The sequence below is a fragment of the Ixodes scapularis genome, unplaced genomic scaffold (genome assembly GCF_016920785.2).
Source record: "Ixodes scapularis isolate PalLabHiFi unplaced genomic scaffold, ASM1692078v2 PGA_scaffold1__304_contigs__length_218370807, whole genome shotgun sequence".
Classification (NCBI taxonomy): domain Eukaryota; kingdom Metazoa; phylum Arthropoda; class Arachnida; order Ixodida; family Ixodidae; genus Ixodes; species Ixodes scapularis.
The window spans coordinates 81,841,871-81,858,500 of record NW_024609846.1 but is presented as its reverse complement, the minus strand read 5'-3'; the positions used below and the strand labels follow the sequence as shown (position 1 = coordinate 81,858,500).

General features: G+C 45.6%; 1 protein-coding gene across 2 annotated transcripts; it reads right to left on the bottom strand.

The window, feature by feature from the left end:
• Positions 1-3,329: 3,329 nt before the first annotated feature.
• LOC8037695 (protein RER1) lies at positions 3,330-16,595 on the bottom strand. 2 transcript variants are annotated; one of them, XM_029992024.3, is made up of 8 exons: positions 16,476-16,595; positions 15,978-16,100; positions 12,694-12,798; positions 10,954-11,053; positions 10,168-10,246; positions 6,498-6,633; positions 5,887-5,987; positions 3,330-3,555 (listed from the first exon to the last, which is right to left on the bottom strand). In XM_029992024.3, the coding sequence occupies exons 2-8, from the start codon at positions 16,047-16,049 to the stop codon at positions 3,537-3,539; spliced, it is 612 nt and encodes a 203-aa protein (XP_029847884.1). In that variant the 5' UTR covers positions 16,050-16,100; positions 16,476-16,595; the 3' UTR covers positions 3,330-3,536. The 2 variants fall into 2 exon arrangements, with proteins under 2 accessions (XP_029847884.1, XP_002412441.2); XM_002412396.4 differs by having other exon boundaries at positions 3,330-3,552.
• Positions 16,596-16,630: the final 35 nt, after the last annotated feature.

Genomic DNA, 16,630 nt, shown 5'->3' with positions numbered 1-16,630 from the left:
CCGACCAAGGTTCGAATTCGAAAAATTTGCAACTTTCGATCACAGTGGAGTTTCGAATTCGAAAAGTTCGAAGCTTTTACGGTTTCTAAAATTTCGGGTTTGAATATTTTTTTACTTGAGGTTCGATGAATTCGATGATTTCGAACTTTCCTAACTTCAAATTCGAGATATTCAAAAAATTTCGAATTTCCTGGGATCTGAAATTCGAAAAGTTCGAAGCTTTCGAAATTCTTTAAATATAAAAATCAAACGCTTCGAATTTTTATGAACATAAAGTTCGAAGATTTCGAAGCTCTTTCTACATAAAGTTCGAAGGTTTCAATTCTCTTCTAACGCTAAATTCAAAAAAGAAAAAAAAAAAAACTTTCGAAGATTTTAAGTTTTTTTAGGTCCAAGTTTTCAAAGTTTGATTTTCATGTTCCTTCACAGTTTCAGTTTCAAATAATGTTTTCACGACTCACTGGTCTTCACGAAATCAGGTATAGAAAAGTTAGGGCGTGATATTTAGACTGCGAAGTTGGGTCAGGCAATTAAATGAGACGACGAGCGTCCCGGATGTGCTGGAATATTTGCCAGTGCAGAGTGACGTGTGACCATAGATCAGTAATTGTGACACTGTTTTACGATACTCTTCCAGTTGGAAACGGCCAGGGGCGGGCAGGAGGTTGAAGCTCAGAAAAGCCTTGAAGCGACCTGGTAAACTACCTCCCTACCCCTTGCACGCGGGTAGTAATCTGATCGAACGCCGCCCGAGTGACGCTGGCATATAGTAAATTAAGTTTGTAATTGTCCTGGAGGTTTATTTTTTGGGACGGAGGAAACGTCTCGCAAAGAGCACAGAAGCCGACACAATTCGAGTTCGAGGAGCATTCTACCATACAAGTCTTTCAAAGTTCAACGAACGTCGAACTTTTACCCTAAAAGTTCAAAGTTTGTCGAACTTTTGACATGTCAGGATTCTAAACTTTTCGAATTCTCTTGATAAATAAGTTCGAAATTTATCGAATTCCTTAGCGTAGGAAGTTCGAAAGTTCGAACGGCTTCGATTTTTTTAGTGCAAGAAGTTCGAAAATCGTCGAATTTTTTGGTCTATCAAGTTTGAACGTTCGACAAGCATAGAATTTTGCAGCGTAATAAGTTTGAAAAGGATCGAATTTTTTAGTGTCATAAGTATGACGATTCGAAAGGCGTCAAACTTCTTAGTTTAACAAGTTCGGATATTCGACTTCCGTAGAATTTTACAATATAGCAAGTCTGAAAATTCAAAATCTTTCGAATCTTTCGAACCGCTTGATTCGATAGTCAAAACTTCGGTTCGAAAAAAGTTCACGGCATCCCCAATTATTATTGGTGGGAAGTAATGGGTACAAACAACTGCACAGACCTTTTGGCATCTGCTGAGCTTTTGATGGAGACATTACTTCGGCTTGTTTGATGCTTCGACACTGTTTACAAACAAGTCGGCGTTTGCCCCCATCAGGTGTGGGCATTCCGCGTGCACACAAACCAGATTCGCGTGAAGGGTCGGTGCATGCGCTGCAGAGCCATATATTCTGGCCAGAGGGGGTGGCAACATAGGCGCTAGGGGGGGGGAAGTGAAGGAAAGAGGGAAGAGCACCAAAGGAGCAAGAGGAAGGAGAGAGCAAAGAGGAAACGAGCGCCATTTCGACGCAACATGTGCTCGATGCAGAGCACTGTTAAGGCTATGCGCAGTCTTTCACACCACTCACCGCCCTCATGTCCCTCTCTCACTCATGCCCCTCACGCACTTATGGCCCTCGCGCCACTCGGGCCCGCTTCGAATGGGGCAATCTCGCCCAGAAACTTGACGTCGCAGCAACCAATTGCTGCAATTTGCCATCATCATGAAATTTTATTTTGGTTGCACTATTTAGACACAATTACGTGCTATAAACATATTTTTTTTCCATTTAAATCTTGTTGAGAATACTAATGCATCTCTCTGATACAGTTTATTTCCATAAACTATCACTTTCAAACCAGAACCAAATCTTTTGTTGTCATCACCGGCACGAGGCATCACGTGAAAATATCGCGTCCCCGATTGGATGCAGCCGCTTCAAACGTCTTCGAATTGCTCAGAGTTGCTCGCTTGTTTCGAGCCGAATCCGATCTCAGCCATTTGTGTCGATCTAGGGAAAGCTAGGGAACTTGCCATCAACACCAAAATTGCTGAGAGTTGCACAGTCTGAAGGGGGCCTCACGCCTCACCGCCCCTCATGGCCCTCCCCGCCCTCACACCCGTTACGCACTCATGGCCCTCGCACTCCTCACGGCCCTAATACCCTCACGCACTTATGGCCCTCACGCCCCTCACGAATTTTCCTAGTTCAGAAACTCACTCACCTCACCTGTGAAAATGAGGGTAAGTGGGGGCCCTCATGAGTGAGGTTCGCCGAGGTATGGGCATAACAAGTCAATGATGGCCACCGGTAACAATGATAAACATGCCCTTCTCTCCACTGTTTACACTGAACCTACTTACCCCAAACAACCTTCAAATTTAAAAATCTTTTGAGGCCTGCACCTACTATTGTAATTACCGTGCCTATGTGTGGTCTATGGGCCGTTGTCATTTGAACGTTCAGAGTTTGAAAAAGCAGACAGTTTGAATGGGAAGACGCATTGAATGTCGTTTGCGGGTGGCCCAGACAACTTGACCGTTTTCCCCCGCTCATGTTGCAACAAAATAAATCTGACTATCCCAAGCCTCTGTGCATTCAACCCGAAGTGCTTACCGCAGAAGCAATCGTGGTCCGACGGCGTCTGGTTTTCCCTTTCCGCATTGCCAGTCAAATTGGGCAGGCAGAAAAAAAAAGTGAAAACTGACCTTTGCATCTTTCCTGGCTCTTTTGGTGCAGCCCCAGCCAAGGCATTTTGACGAGAAGGCTGGTTTCTTCCGAAAAACACGACAATGTCCGGCCCGCATGGCGACTTCCGCCCACATGCCAGGCCGGAAGTGCGCCCTAAGAGACACTATTGCGGTGCAACATGGTAGATTTGAGTTGGTGCATACCATCTTTTGAGATTTTCATACATTGACAAAGACACATCCAAGGTGTTCAGTTTGCAGATGCACAACCACTAAGAACGTTCAAACCTGAAATGTAGAATTATAGTAGAGTGGAAGCAAATGCAACTAATGGACGAGAGCACAAAGTGTGCACAAGGGGGTCGGATGTTCGAAAACACCCTCTGTATAGGGGTCCAGATCTATTGTACTGCAGCCACGGTGGCAACTGTAGCACTATGGACCGACCTCTTGGTCCTGTGCCATAGCCTAGTGCTGTGCTCAGAAAGGAGGCCAGTTTCAACATTGTGCCACAGGCTGGGTTTTTATTGAGAAAGGTGTCTGTCCACTCGCCGCTGGAGTCAACTACCCCCGGGGCCACAGTGTCTCTGGGTGATGGACGCAATGCAATGCAGTCCGGGCATGCGCACACACCACTGCACCGACTGAAGGAGGGGGCGGGGCCTTGCCTTTGTTCGCAAGGACTGGTTCTCTCCTCTTCAGCTCACAATTCCTCTACACTACTGAAACAGAGAACCGCAGTTTTACTCGCTGGCCCCGAGTAGTGCTGCAATCTTGTCCCTCTAGCCACTCTACTTGCACAATTGTGAGGCCAAAGAGATGTGGGCTGCACATTTCCACGAAACCGTCGCACTGCTAGCACAATACGACATGTATTTGCGGACCATCCTTGCATTGCTGCTTTTTCGAAGTGCACGCGGGGACTGGAAACTCCATTCCTCCGTTTCTCTGCATAGCACTGCTGAAGGAATGAAAAGGGCTCTCTCATCCCACGACTTCTTCAAAATGCATCAATGCATACAGGAAAAGGTGTTCTTGTGTGGTTTCACCAAAATGCGCTGGTGCACACGAGGAAAGGTGCTCTCATTGTGTGGTTCCTCCACTATGCACCGGTGCATACAAGAAAAGCCCTTGCTCTGTGGCTTCTCCACAATCCACTGGTGCACAGAAAGGCTGTATTCCAAATCCTTCCCCAATGGATCTGTGTTACTTCCGCGGGTCGTGTCACGTGACAACACAGACTGAGAAATGCTGGATGCGAATAGGTTTTAGAATGCGAAGGTACAAAACTCTTACCCTGGAGTAAAATCGAGTAAATTTTGAAGCACTGCCAAGGAAAGGTGTTTTCACTGTGTGGCTTCTCCACAATGCACTGGTGCATACAAGAAAAGACTCTCCCATTGAGTGGCTTCTCCACAATGCACCAGTGCATACAAGGAAAGCTACTCATTGTTTGACTTCTCCGCAATACACCGGTGCATACAAGGAAAGGTGCTCCCATTTTGTGGCTGCTCTACAATACAACAGTGCACATAGAGAAAGACAATCATTCGACTGCATCTCCATAGTACATCGGTGTACGATGAAGCACTTTGCTGAACTAAGCACCATTCACAATTTGGTCCCCTAAAAGGCTAAACACTTCAAAAGGAAACTAAAAGTGTGGCTATCACAAGAAAACAGATTATACACCTAATGCCATTCAATTGTGAAGGAAATATTGTCAAAGGAAACTTGTCCAGGTGAGTGCAATTTCTGGACAGATTACTTAGTGCTCTCACCTCAGCACTTGTAATGATCTCTTGATTTATGTAAGCAATACAATGCGCTTGAAAAAGGTGCTCCTAAGTAAGAGCTCGCAAGCTGAAGAAACAAGCAAGAATCTTTTGAATACCACTGACGGCATGAATCGGAAGTTTAGTGGGGACCACACCCGACCTATAAAAGTAATTAGAGGTGCCAGTAGCGCTCAATCACAAAGCACAAAAACTTTGTAAAACGAGGTAACAAAACAGCGTCACCGAAACCTGTTCGGCAACCGGGAACAGGACATGTAAATACCGCCTTTATTGGAGTAATAAACGCACCGTTTACGAATGAAGACTGCGCAACCATTTTCCCCCAGGGCACGTGTATGGCCATTCATTGCGACAAAAAGAGGGACACAGATAATGCTCTATTATGGAAATGCTATTTGTGCAGAGTGCAAGTTCTCAGAGAATTGTTTTCTCGACCTGGTTATTCGCCAAGTTTTGTTCGTAGAATGCAACGATTGGCTGTACGCATGCTCTGCGGAAAACAAGCTGTGCGGGCCTCAGTCGCAAACAGTGCGTCTGTTGCCCGAGCAAATGCGGCACTTCACAAAAAACCGGCAGCTCACATCCAGTCAGAGCAAAGAACCGGAGACAAAACGTTCCTCCCCTGGAGCGGAGGACAACAAACGGCCGGCGTGCCACCTGGCTCGAGCTAATTGTTTTATTTCAGAAACGGTACAACAGCACGCACGCATCTGTAAGCTGGTACAAAAAAGGGGTCGGATTACGAGGCTGGGAGGGCCCAGACTCCAAAAGGCAGCCACTGAACAATAAATACTGCAACTCAAAAACTCCCGAGAGAAGAAAAAAAAAGGGGGAAAAAGAGCCACACCTTCTAGACAGCAAAGCTGTAGGGCTGGACGTCACCGAGTCGCATCCGAATGCTGACGTGGTGCTCGTGTCCTACCTGCGATTCTTGCTGGACTCCGAGAGGCGACAAAGAAAATCCAGCCCCTCGTTATCTAGGAAGCAATGGAAAGGATCCCTCCCTGCCCCCTCCTTCAACGTCGGCTGACGCAAGCAATCTATATATATGTATGGATGTATGTATATTTTTCTCTGGTGTGCGAACCACGCGAGTGATTGGTGGCGGCTCTACGAGTGGAGGTCCTGAAGCCACAACGCAGGGTCCTCGGCGGGGTCGCCGCCCTCCCCCCCTCGAGGCCGTTTGGTCTCTTGCCGCCGCTGCGTGTCGAGGAAACTCCTCGCCGGGCCGCAAGAAAGGAGGGTGAGGCTCACTTGGAAAGCGTTCCCCGGGAAACGGCGCCGTCCGTCATGTCTTTGGCCCGGTACCGGGTCTTGCCGTGGGTCCAGGGCAGATACCGGTACTTTAGCATGTGCTGCGACGGAAAAACGCCATGTTCAAACGTGCGCGTGTCACCTCGTCTGGCAGAAACGTCTAACCTGTCGCCGACCCAGGATGTAAATAGACTCTGAAAAGTTGCCACAATACGATGAACATAGGTTCCTATGAGCTTCACATACCGAGAACAAACAAAACAAACTCAGCTGTTGTACATACAATATTTCCAATAGGCTTACAGACACCTAAAAGTTCCCCAATAGCAAGCACACTTCTTGTTTCCTCGTCCACCTTAGCGTCTAGTATTCATTACGAGGATTTGTCTTCGCACGACAGACATCCGAGCCTTTTCGGGTAATGCAAGAGCAAAGGTTCACAAAACCCTCGTCCTGGTGCCAACAAACAACTCGTCGCATGTCGCTCTTGGTTAAGTATGAGGAATGCCGTTCAGGCTCAACAGACGAATAGAGGTGCCAAAGCAGGTGAGAAGGAGTCGGTCAGTCGATCGAAAGTCCTTCGTCAGACCGGCCCGGGCAGCGTGCCTCACCTTGATCTGCCTCTTCATGGTGATGCAGAATAGGGTGATGAAGTAAAGCAGCAGGATGGGCCAGAAAACCGGCACATTGAAGGCCTCAAAGAAGGTGCACCCAATGCCGACAAGCGTTGCTTTGGTGGCGGAGTACCTGCACGGGCGAAAGACCTGCGTCGAGCAAACCAACGCTTCCCGTGCGACTACTTTGCAAGCAAATAGAACCTAACTTGGAAACGTTCAGACACAGTTCACTCCCCCAAATCGAATCAAGCTGCAGAAAGTAGATTGACACATGCATTGCCTTTTCCTTGAGGGGGGCATATGAGCATGGAATTATAATTTTTCAAAAAAAGAGCCTTTCTCAAAAATGTTATATTCGTGTTTATTAACTTCCAAAGAATGGCCTCAGAAACTCATTTATAAACACACGAGACTTGTCTCAGAAAAAAAAAAAAAAGGACCTTTGGCATGCCGGCAGCTTTCACACTTATAAAACTGGGGCCTGCTCCGTGCTCTCTGGCAGGTCCATATCACAAAAGCGAATGACATTCTAGCGACAAACGACATTTGAGCGAATCGACGTTTTAGCAAATAATGGGGGCGCGTGCTAAGCCACCCCCTCCCACACGGCAAAAGTCTGCGGCGGCTCATTACAAAAATGTTAACCCACCTCGCCCACCCGTAAACGCTATTTCGCAACGGCCGACTATTCGCTAAAGTGTTATTCCGTAAAACGTCAGCGTTCGCTAAAACATTATTCAATCAACCGAGTGCCTCCCGCTCTTTGGCATAGCCAGAACGTGTCACCCCCATTGGAAGCGCCTTTTACTCTCTAGGTTTAGCCCGTAGAAGCTTCCCAAGTTTAAAAGTACCAATGGCCAGAAGAGCCCCACACATGCAAACAGAAAAAAATAGGGAAATATGGTACAAGCAATTTTATTGGTCGAGACCCGAAACATTGCTTAATATTGGTCGTGTCCGGTGACATGATATTGTGTTATCATTCAGCAGCACCATTTTGACAGTATATTTTCCATTTCAAATCATACTGCTACTTTGCAAACCTCCTTTACCATCATTGGCCTCTTATTGTAAAATCACGAGTGAGCGCCCACTCAAAATTTGGAGATAATCGTGTAAAAATGGGGGATGGGCACTCCTTAGGTCAACAATATGTAAATACATGTCCTTCATGTATTTTCCAAATGTTACAGAATTGAGGGTTTGGCACTTATTGTGGAATGGGCAGATGCTCCGTATTTTAATGAAGTTCTCAGCAGTTCATCTGTCGATAAATGCCCGCTACCAAAGTTTGCTTGCATACAAATGACGCAACCTGGTGGCCAATGCCAGGGGAACAACGAAGTCTCAAAGAAGGTGCTACCTACCATAAAATACCGCAGAAGCACCCACTTCGTTCAAGCACCTACTATTTACATTTCCCAAAGTTGGGAATTCTGCACATTATACACTAAAGGGGGACACTGAAGAAAAGTAGACTTCTGTACCACTTGCTTGATTTCAGTCAAATTTGCAGTGGAAGTTAATATGAGTGGCAAGACCATCCCTGCCAAATTTCTTTGTCCTATAATTCTGAAACTTGTTACGAATGTTACAGCATGGAAGTCACTGCGTTTGCTTAGGAGAACTATCGTTTTAAAATAAAATAAAAATTCGTGATTTTTTTTGTGTAATCTAGTTAAAGGAATGCCCATAGCACACACCCAGCTAGTTATTTTGCTATATTGCATTGTTTTTTTATAAGTGTAACTGCATCAGAAGATTAACATGTTTTGTTCATGTCTGCGCTTTTTTACAAATATATGTTTCTTTTAGCAGAAAAGAATGTTAAAGTAGAAAAACTAACCAGCCAGGTTATCCCAGAAAACCACCTAAGAATAATTCTCTATTCTGTAATAGGAAAATGATAGTTTTTCTAAAGTGAAATTTGCTGCTGAAAAGTGGAACAGAGAAAAATGCATTCAAAGTGCTCCAACCCCTACCTTTTCTTTAGAATCGGTGGACCGAAAATAATTTATAAAAATTTAAATATGCAGTGTAAACTAATGAAACTTTCTGGGAATACTCGCTAGATGCTGGTGGATGTAAATATGGCATTTTTTCAAAATCTGAATGCAGATGGCTTCCCGATTCCAAAATGCTATCTCGTTCTCCCAGATTCACTCTAGTTAATTAAAAAAAATTATATTCTGTTTGCTGCCGAAACCGAAACATCGTTCTCCCTAGTTTTTCCCCAGTTTTCTCCGCCACCCAAGCGTAATGTCACGGGTGTGCAGCGAGGTGCGCGGCCGGCAATCGGGTACGCTAGCGTCCACCTTTCTTGCGTCTAACCGCGAGAAAACCTGGGCGTTCATGCTATTTAAGTTGATAATTATCTATATTTGCGCAAAGTATACCTTGGCCTACGTGCAAAACTATAAAAAAAAAAAAAACGAAAAAAAATGGGAGCAATTGCAAATTTAAAAAAAAAAAAAAAAAAAAAAAAACGTTTTTTAACTTGGTATGTTTAAGTAGAAGATGGCTGGCGAAGAAAGGTCGAAGAGTCACGCAATACATTTTTTAACAAATTGCCAAAGCACCACAGAAAATGCTCGGAATGTAGGTACAGATGCCCCCCACGCTCATACAACCTGAAGGAACGTGCCATTTGTTTTACATTTCCTTTAGAAAAGTTACCGTTGCAGGCGCCAGCACGTGTAACTACTCTTGTGGCATGAATATGCTCCTTGGTGCCTAACTAAGTAATTTAGCAAAAGATCTATAGACCATTTTTGAAAAGCGCTTCTGGTCGATGCCATTTTCAGCGTTTGTGCGTGTGGCACGTACATTGCTCACCTTCCAAAGCGACAAACATGTGCGTGCTAGGCTGGGACCTAACAGATGTAGACTGTGATTCTTGTAAATAATAAAATGTATAGAATGGAGCGAACTGCATTCGTGTAGATCAGATGGCAGGTTACTGGTCATGAAGATTGTGTTAAAATGACAATTAAAAGAACTCTGCAACCACCAAGCCAAACATCAAGGAGCAATGGAATGCGTATAAATACACTGTTCATCTTCAAATAAAAAATATTTGCTTGAAGATACAATAATGCGTAAGGTACAGAAAGACATCATAAAACTTTTAATTCAAAAGTAAGTTAATGAACGTTACTAAAAAAAATGTGCACCCAATTTTTTTTTTTAATTTTTGGAGTAGAATGCAACACATTGAAACAATCATCCACGAGAGCACATTGGAAGGGGGTAATTCTGGCCGAGCTGTCCACAATGTGAAGGGCGACTTTTTGCAAAGGTGTCGCCTAACTGAGCAAACGCATGCTAACTGAGCATAGCATGACGAGAAATCCGCAGATGGTCTAACATAATCCTTGGCTCTTTGCTGGGGCACGCCAAAATAAACGCCCTTTGTTGGTCTGGCACATAGCCTCGCCTCCCCCCCCCCCCCCCCCCCCACACACACACACAGACATATACTGTTTTATTTAGCATTGACACTTGTTTTCTAGAAGACATAGTAGGGGTGGTTACATCATGCGACCAGTGTTCGAACAAGGCCAAGAGTGATTTTTACAATCTGAGCTAGCGTCAAGGATTATCTCTCGCTCGACATGATTATTGAGCAGCCGTGCGAGACTCTAAAAAGGAGGGGCGTCCTCACCAAAACTTGAACTCCGGTAGCCTGCGGATGAAGGGCCTAAACTCCTCGTTGACCTTCGTTGGCAGCTCTGGCCCGTCCTCTGCAACCCGGCAAAGAGAGGTCACAAAAGCATGCGGGGAGAGCCCCGCGTTCCAGTTTCCACGCACGTGAAAAAATTTGGAGCGGTGCATTCAGGCTTTGGCCAGTTTGCAAGAAGCAGCGTCTCGTTCAAGATTGCTCCAAAGGAAGCACTGTCAAGGCCAATGCGCAAGCCAAGTGGCATTTAGTCTTGGCTAAGATGCTGCTTCTAGCGAACTAAACTGTGGAGGTGACAGCATGCACAAGAAAGGGCAAAGCCTCCAACATGCTCCCCCAAATATGCTTAAACATGAGACATGTTAGGAGATCTCAAGAAGATTGAAAAAGGGAGAAACAAGGGGAAGACACAGAAAGGGGACAGATGCACCAGTTTCTCTTGTTGCGTGCCTCTTTTTGTGTGTCCCTCAGTATATCAAATGTGCCTAGCATTTTGACAGATGTAAGTTACGTTAGTAGGGGCTTAGTAGGCGTTTACTATATCCGGCCTCGAGACTTCTGCATCCAGTTTACAATCTGCTTGTATGACAGCATTGTCTCTGCTCCTGAATGCACAGTTTCAGTTTTGCGAGCCGCCAATAAGCTTGGCAGCCAGTATTTCATCAAACTGAAAATGCCACTAATTTGGAGAACTCAAATGCACAGAAAGCGGTAGAAGCTTAAAAGATTCAAACACAACTCAGCAGCACAAAACGGCCACGACAGGCTCACCATAGTCATCCCCCATGGCAGGATCAATCTTGGGTGTGAGGAAGGCTATAAACAAGTTCAGGTGATAGATTCCTAGTGCATATGTTACAATGTACCAGCCCTGCAAGGCAACAAAAGGCGGCATGTGTCAGAGAAGCAGCCTATCAAGACACTCTGATCACATAACAGCAGCAAAAATCGGTCACTTTTATGTGTCAACAGACAAGCATGTAAAAGCCTCGAGGTACACCTAAGCATTTGTCGAGAGTTGTGAATGCAGAAGCATGCACGCCGCTCTTCGCTCCCTTCTTTCGTCTGCGGCGTACGGCGCGCTGACCTTGGGCGTGGAATGGTGGAGCCACTGCCTCGCGAACACGCAGTGCCATCGGGTGAGCAATCGTTGAAACTGAGACGCAGCGGCCAATGGGAGTTTCGTCAACGCGCACCAGCCAATGGGACCGAAGCCGAAAATTCATCAGCTTTACTTTGCTCCCTTGAAATCGGGAAAACTAAATGCCGTGTCTAGGCTTTTCACGTGGTTTCATAGCTGGGTGCTGGCCACACTTGAATAAAGGATTTAAGGTGCCGTTTTCGTGCTTCAAACTGAGGACGTCGGCTCGCTCCATGAGACAGTTAATGCTTTCACATTAATATGGCTCGGCAGCAGCACTTGTAAAAGATCACTACATTTTGTCCTAAGTGATGGCACATAGTACCAAGATACTACCCACTGAACGTTTTAGTACGACTAACGCATTTGATGAGCAAATTTAACAAAGTCGAATTTCAACCAGAGGACCGGCACAGAGGAACACGTCAAAACCCCGGGGCAGAGGCACCACAGAAAAACGAATGGATATGGCTAAAACCTCCAAATCAGACATCGGCTTAACGTTTGCAGCGTATGTGCATATTAAGACTTAACGTTTATTACATTTTCGTTCCGTGTGACGAAAGAGCGCTGCTAATTGGTATGGCCGGCGGCCAAAAATAGTCATTTTGTGCAGGATGTGACACAGAACGAATGAAAACGGGCACTGCGTCACGATTCGGTGGAGCACACGGACGTCTGAGCTCGAGGTTGGGTCCAATGATTCTGGCCACAGCACGTTGCAAGAGTTCCGCTTAAGATGGTACTACCTGTCCAAACAAATTTCACAGCCCAGTCAATTTTGGAAACCCAAAACTCGCGTGGGCTGTTCACTCTCCATGATCATACATTCAAGATCTTTTTTTTTAATATAAATATGAGTTCAATAATCAATGGCATCAGAGGAAAGCAGTACCAGTCCCTCGTGTTTTCAATAAGCGTGTAATGGGTTGGTTAGTTAAAACATTTTGCTTTTGCCTCACTGCACATTTAGGGGGTGCTTTCAAACATGGGGCATTAGTTTGTATAAGTTTAATGAAGAATGCTATGTGATTATACTATAGCTTCATGAGCAGCAAGTTTAATTGAATATGTACTTTCTTGCCAGTGGAAAGTGAGCGACGGGTCAGTGATGAAGTCACCCGTATAATGTTGATACAACTACTAGATATTTTCGAAGTAAATGTAATGTAACAGTGTTATATCTTTCTTCTTTGAGAACTGATAAAAAATAAATAAAATCTTATGAGTAGCATCAATGTGTTTGCAACTCCATTTCATCTGTGCTTAGGCCACTGGAACCACAACTTTTTAAGAGCCACTTTTCCAGCTCTGCTTGCAACCCCCTTTTTGCAACCCCACAGGCGAGTATGTAGCATACAGCATCTCACCTGAAGGTACACAATTCTGGCCATGAAGGCAAGGAGAAGAAGGATAGTGGCCAGCCACCTGAAGAAGGAATAGGGTGTCCAGGCATCAAGCAACCGCTGGTAAGTCTGGGCGACGGGCAAAAAAAAACACCGGTTAGTCACCAGTTGCCATGGATTTGGATCACCCCGCGCCAGGGCACTCTTTTCATTTGCTGCACCTCTTGAACTATTATGGGAGTGGATATATTGCCGGCAACCAGCACAAAAATTTGGAAAAGATTACAAGACGCTTACGCTTCGCCTTTAAGATTGTTTGAAATTCCCACGCGTGGTAATGTGGCTGTGATGTCATGACCCTTCAACCGATCCTGAATTTTCCCGTCATGCCACCGACATCGGCTTTTCTGCGACACAAGCTCCTAAAGGGGCACTGACAGGTCAAAATCATATTTTTTTTAATTTGTCGTCGAGCGCCTAAAAAAGAGCACTTCCATTCTCCGATCATCCACAGTTCTACATGCGTCGAGCGCCGCCATGCTAAGGGAGGATAAAAAAACCAGGATGCGACATCACTTCAGACTCCAATTTTCAGTATCTCAAGAAGAAAGGCCATAGTCCATTCGCAATTGCATTAAAAAAACATGTTTTACGAATGCTGTTATTAAATATTATAGAAATGTCGCTTACATAGCTTCTAAATTTCATAATCGATGGTGTCAAAAAATAAAAAGACACGAGGAGGGGAAAAACAAAAACCAAGAGCGCAAAAAGTTCATAAAAAATGTGTGCGTGGGAAATCGAAGGTGAGCACAAGCACTCCCATACTTTTGGTCACGTTGCCGCAGAAAGTTGTCACGAAATGTAGAGGGCAATCGTGCGCACCGCCACTTTTTTGCATACGTTGCTGCCTCTTCTAGTTTATTGGCCGAGAGGAAGGACGAGGGGGGTCGGGGCTTAGGTTATATTGCTCCAGTGTTGAACGTTACAGGGTGTAAGTATTCTCAGATTTGCTTTTGCTATCAGAGCTGCCATCTTCAGTGTTTACGCCTGCTTAGTTTCTATGGCGCGGCAGCGAGTGTCACATGTGCCGCTTTTAGGGCCCGTGGATTTGGTACCTGTTTCACGAGTAATTACAAGCATTTTGAAACAAAATTGAAACAAACTCTTGTAAAATGTTGGCGAAGCAGTGCACGCAATGGGAACGTGCAGAGTCTAGAGCCTAAACCATGAAACAGGTGTATAATACTGCCAGCATTTTTTTTTTTTTTTTCCAAGTCAGTCCTGCTTGCAGCTGGCATATTTCCTGCAGAAATATGCAGGTGGGAGTCGCACGATTGTAGCTGGCCAATTCAACCACCGGCAATTTTGTTCCCGGCCTCCTGTGCCAGCTGCCGGCAAGATATCCACATCCAATTACAATCCATACCGCCACACACTTGCACACATACACTCAAGAGTTTGCAAACAATGAACACAAATATTTTATACTGAGACAGTCAGCCGAGGTGTACTGTGCAACAACACAGGTAGCACAAGGAAGCAATTGCCAGTTTCCCTTCCTCCTTTTTTTTTCTTCTTTTTCCGGACTGAAAAGGCCGGAAAAGGCCGGGATCAAAAGCATCAGTAGGAAATGTGTTTACTTGGGTCAAATACGAAAAATTTGATAGAGACGCTCAAGACTGCTTACGTGTGGGAATGCGAAAGCATGATGCACGCACTAGGCACAGCTTTAGTCAGCTGGAACCGTGGAGCTGCCATGGCTTTGGAGAGCATGCTCGTCTTGCACCCCAGAGGCCCGGGTTCGATTCCCAACGAGACCAAAATGTATGAAATTTGATTTTCAAAGCCATTAATTTACTTTGTTAACAGGAACCTCTCAGAGAAATTTTTAACGGGTTTTTAATCTTTACGCTGTGCCACCAGCAGTCTAGCTGGCCCTTGGCAACAATGACGCCGTTACTATGGAGCCACATGGTGCGTCGCAGCCAATGGGAATTTAGGTGCCGTTTGCCGGCTTCACTCTATGGGACAGTTAAAGGGGTACGGAAGCAAATATTGAAATATACAAATTTCGTTTGGAAATGAGTTAAGCATGATAGATAATAACCATAAATGATAATCACACGTTTGTATATTGAACGACTGGCTATATTTTTCGTTCCAAACGGCGCACTCGAGCAAGCGCTCGAAGAGAAGCGAATGGAGAGCACAATGCGTCATAAAATATCATACGCAAAAAAAAAAAAGAAAAAATTTCTCGCATTGCTGACGGAGTAGCAAGGCTGGCGGGGTTTCACTTTTCCGTTGGTGGCGTCGTCAGCGTTGTGGTGGCGTCAACAGCGTCAATGCGTTACAAGCGAGCCTTTTGATGACGAGCGTTTCACATGTGAGATCAGTCGTGCGTGTCGTGTTTGTGTGGCCCACTCCAATGGCGCTTCAGGACGATTTCCTTGGGAACATAAACTTGAATGGTACAAGTGAGGATGAAGACACCGCCACCGCCCTCTCTGTATTCATTTCGGAGAGCGAGCAGCAGGTGTTGGAACCTACGTTGGAAACAATGGACAAGCGAACCCGATTCACAGGACATGAAGTTCTCGTTGTTTGGAAACTTGTTGATCAGCATATCGCTGTTGACCAAGTCGTTACCACAGATGTCAGCCACACAGAAGCGCGGCGACATCTCGACATTAAAAAGTACAGAAAGGCTTGGAACTGTACAGCAAAGTCAGAGGAACAACTCAATGACATTCCTCAACGAGCCCATCATGGCATCTTGTTGGCTTCCTTCATAAAAGGCAAAGGCTTCACAATCACGTTCAGGCGGAGGCAACTTACAACAGTTGAGCATACTTCCAAAGAGTGGTGCTGCTCTGATGTTTAGTGCGGCTACGTAGCAAGCTTCCCAACGTTGCTAGATGACTTCCCAACTAAGCTTCACAGGCATCCAGCAGGTACACATTGAAAGATGGTTTAGCTAGCTTTAAATTAAGTTTCCTGGTGCCTTTCCACGAAAGACTGGTGTTTTTCAAGTTATGATGCAACATGCAACACATTTAAGGTAGAAAATGAGAGCTGGAATTTCGTTTCCGTACCCCTTTAATGCTTTCATTAAAAATTTGTGACGGCCGCTATACTTTACGAGTCACACGGGAAAATGCGCCTATATGGTGTTCGTGCCCCCTGTGTCGCGCAGTGGAAGTTTCCTGACCAAGAACCCGTTGAATCTCGCACACAGGTCAACGGAGGATCATGCGTTACACGTGTAGAGGACGACAACTTCTTTGCTCCTTGCACGGGCTCACCTGGGAAGCGTTCCTGAAGAATAACGTGAGCGCGGACGGCTGCGGCCGGCCCGAATCTTCGCCTTCCATCATCTTGGAAGATGTGTGATGGAGGTCCCCGTGTTGACGGCTGACACTCCGGCACTTGGGGAAAAGACGAAACAGCGCTGGTTAGGACCGTACTGTCAGCTAGCGGCACCGGTCACTTGTTAACACAGTGGCCACGACAAGCAGCGAGGGATACACATTAAGGAATAACTAGCCTCCCTGATCGAAACCTGGCACTTATTTGATCAACAGGTGAAAAACACTTTTCAGGCGAGCTGTGACCAACTCTCCGTCATCGACACGCGACGAAATGAGTAAAAACTGCTATCCGTGAGCTCGGCCGACCGGCACCGACGCAGCCCACGTAGCTTCGGCATTTTCTCGCTCGTTCTAGGATGCTTCCAAAGGAACGAGAGGCGTCTATCGAGCGAATTTAAGGAGCAAGGGGCACTGAAGGAGACGAGAAGTTACCTCTAATCAGCAATAATCCTCCGAAGATAGGCCTAAGTGGCACAGATTAAGCTTCGGGCGCTCGGGCTTCGATCTGTGTGTAAAACGCCACGTAGTAGCACAAGGCACCGGTAGAATCTAGCGGAGTTCACACCTACTTTGCTGCGTTTGCAATG

What these genes read in the sequence shown, in the direction of transcription:
- LOC8037695 (XM_029992024.3), bottom strand. Translation starts at nt 16,049, where the DNA reads ATGATGGAAGGCGAAGATTCGGGCCGGCCGCAGCCGTCCGCGCTCACG. An exon ending in TCTTCAGGAACGCTTCCCAG is followed by an intron (nt 12,799 to 15,977) that starts GTGAGCCCGTGC and finishes CCCGTCGCCCAG; the next exon opens with ACTTACCAGCGGTTGCTTGA. An exon ending in TGCCATGGGGGATGACTATG is followed by an intron (nt 10,247 to 10,953) that starts GTGAGCCTGTCG and finishes GCCGGGTTGCAG; the next exon opens with AGGACGGGCCAGAGCTGCCA.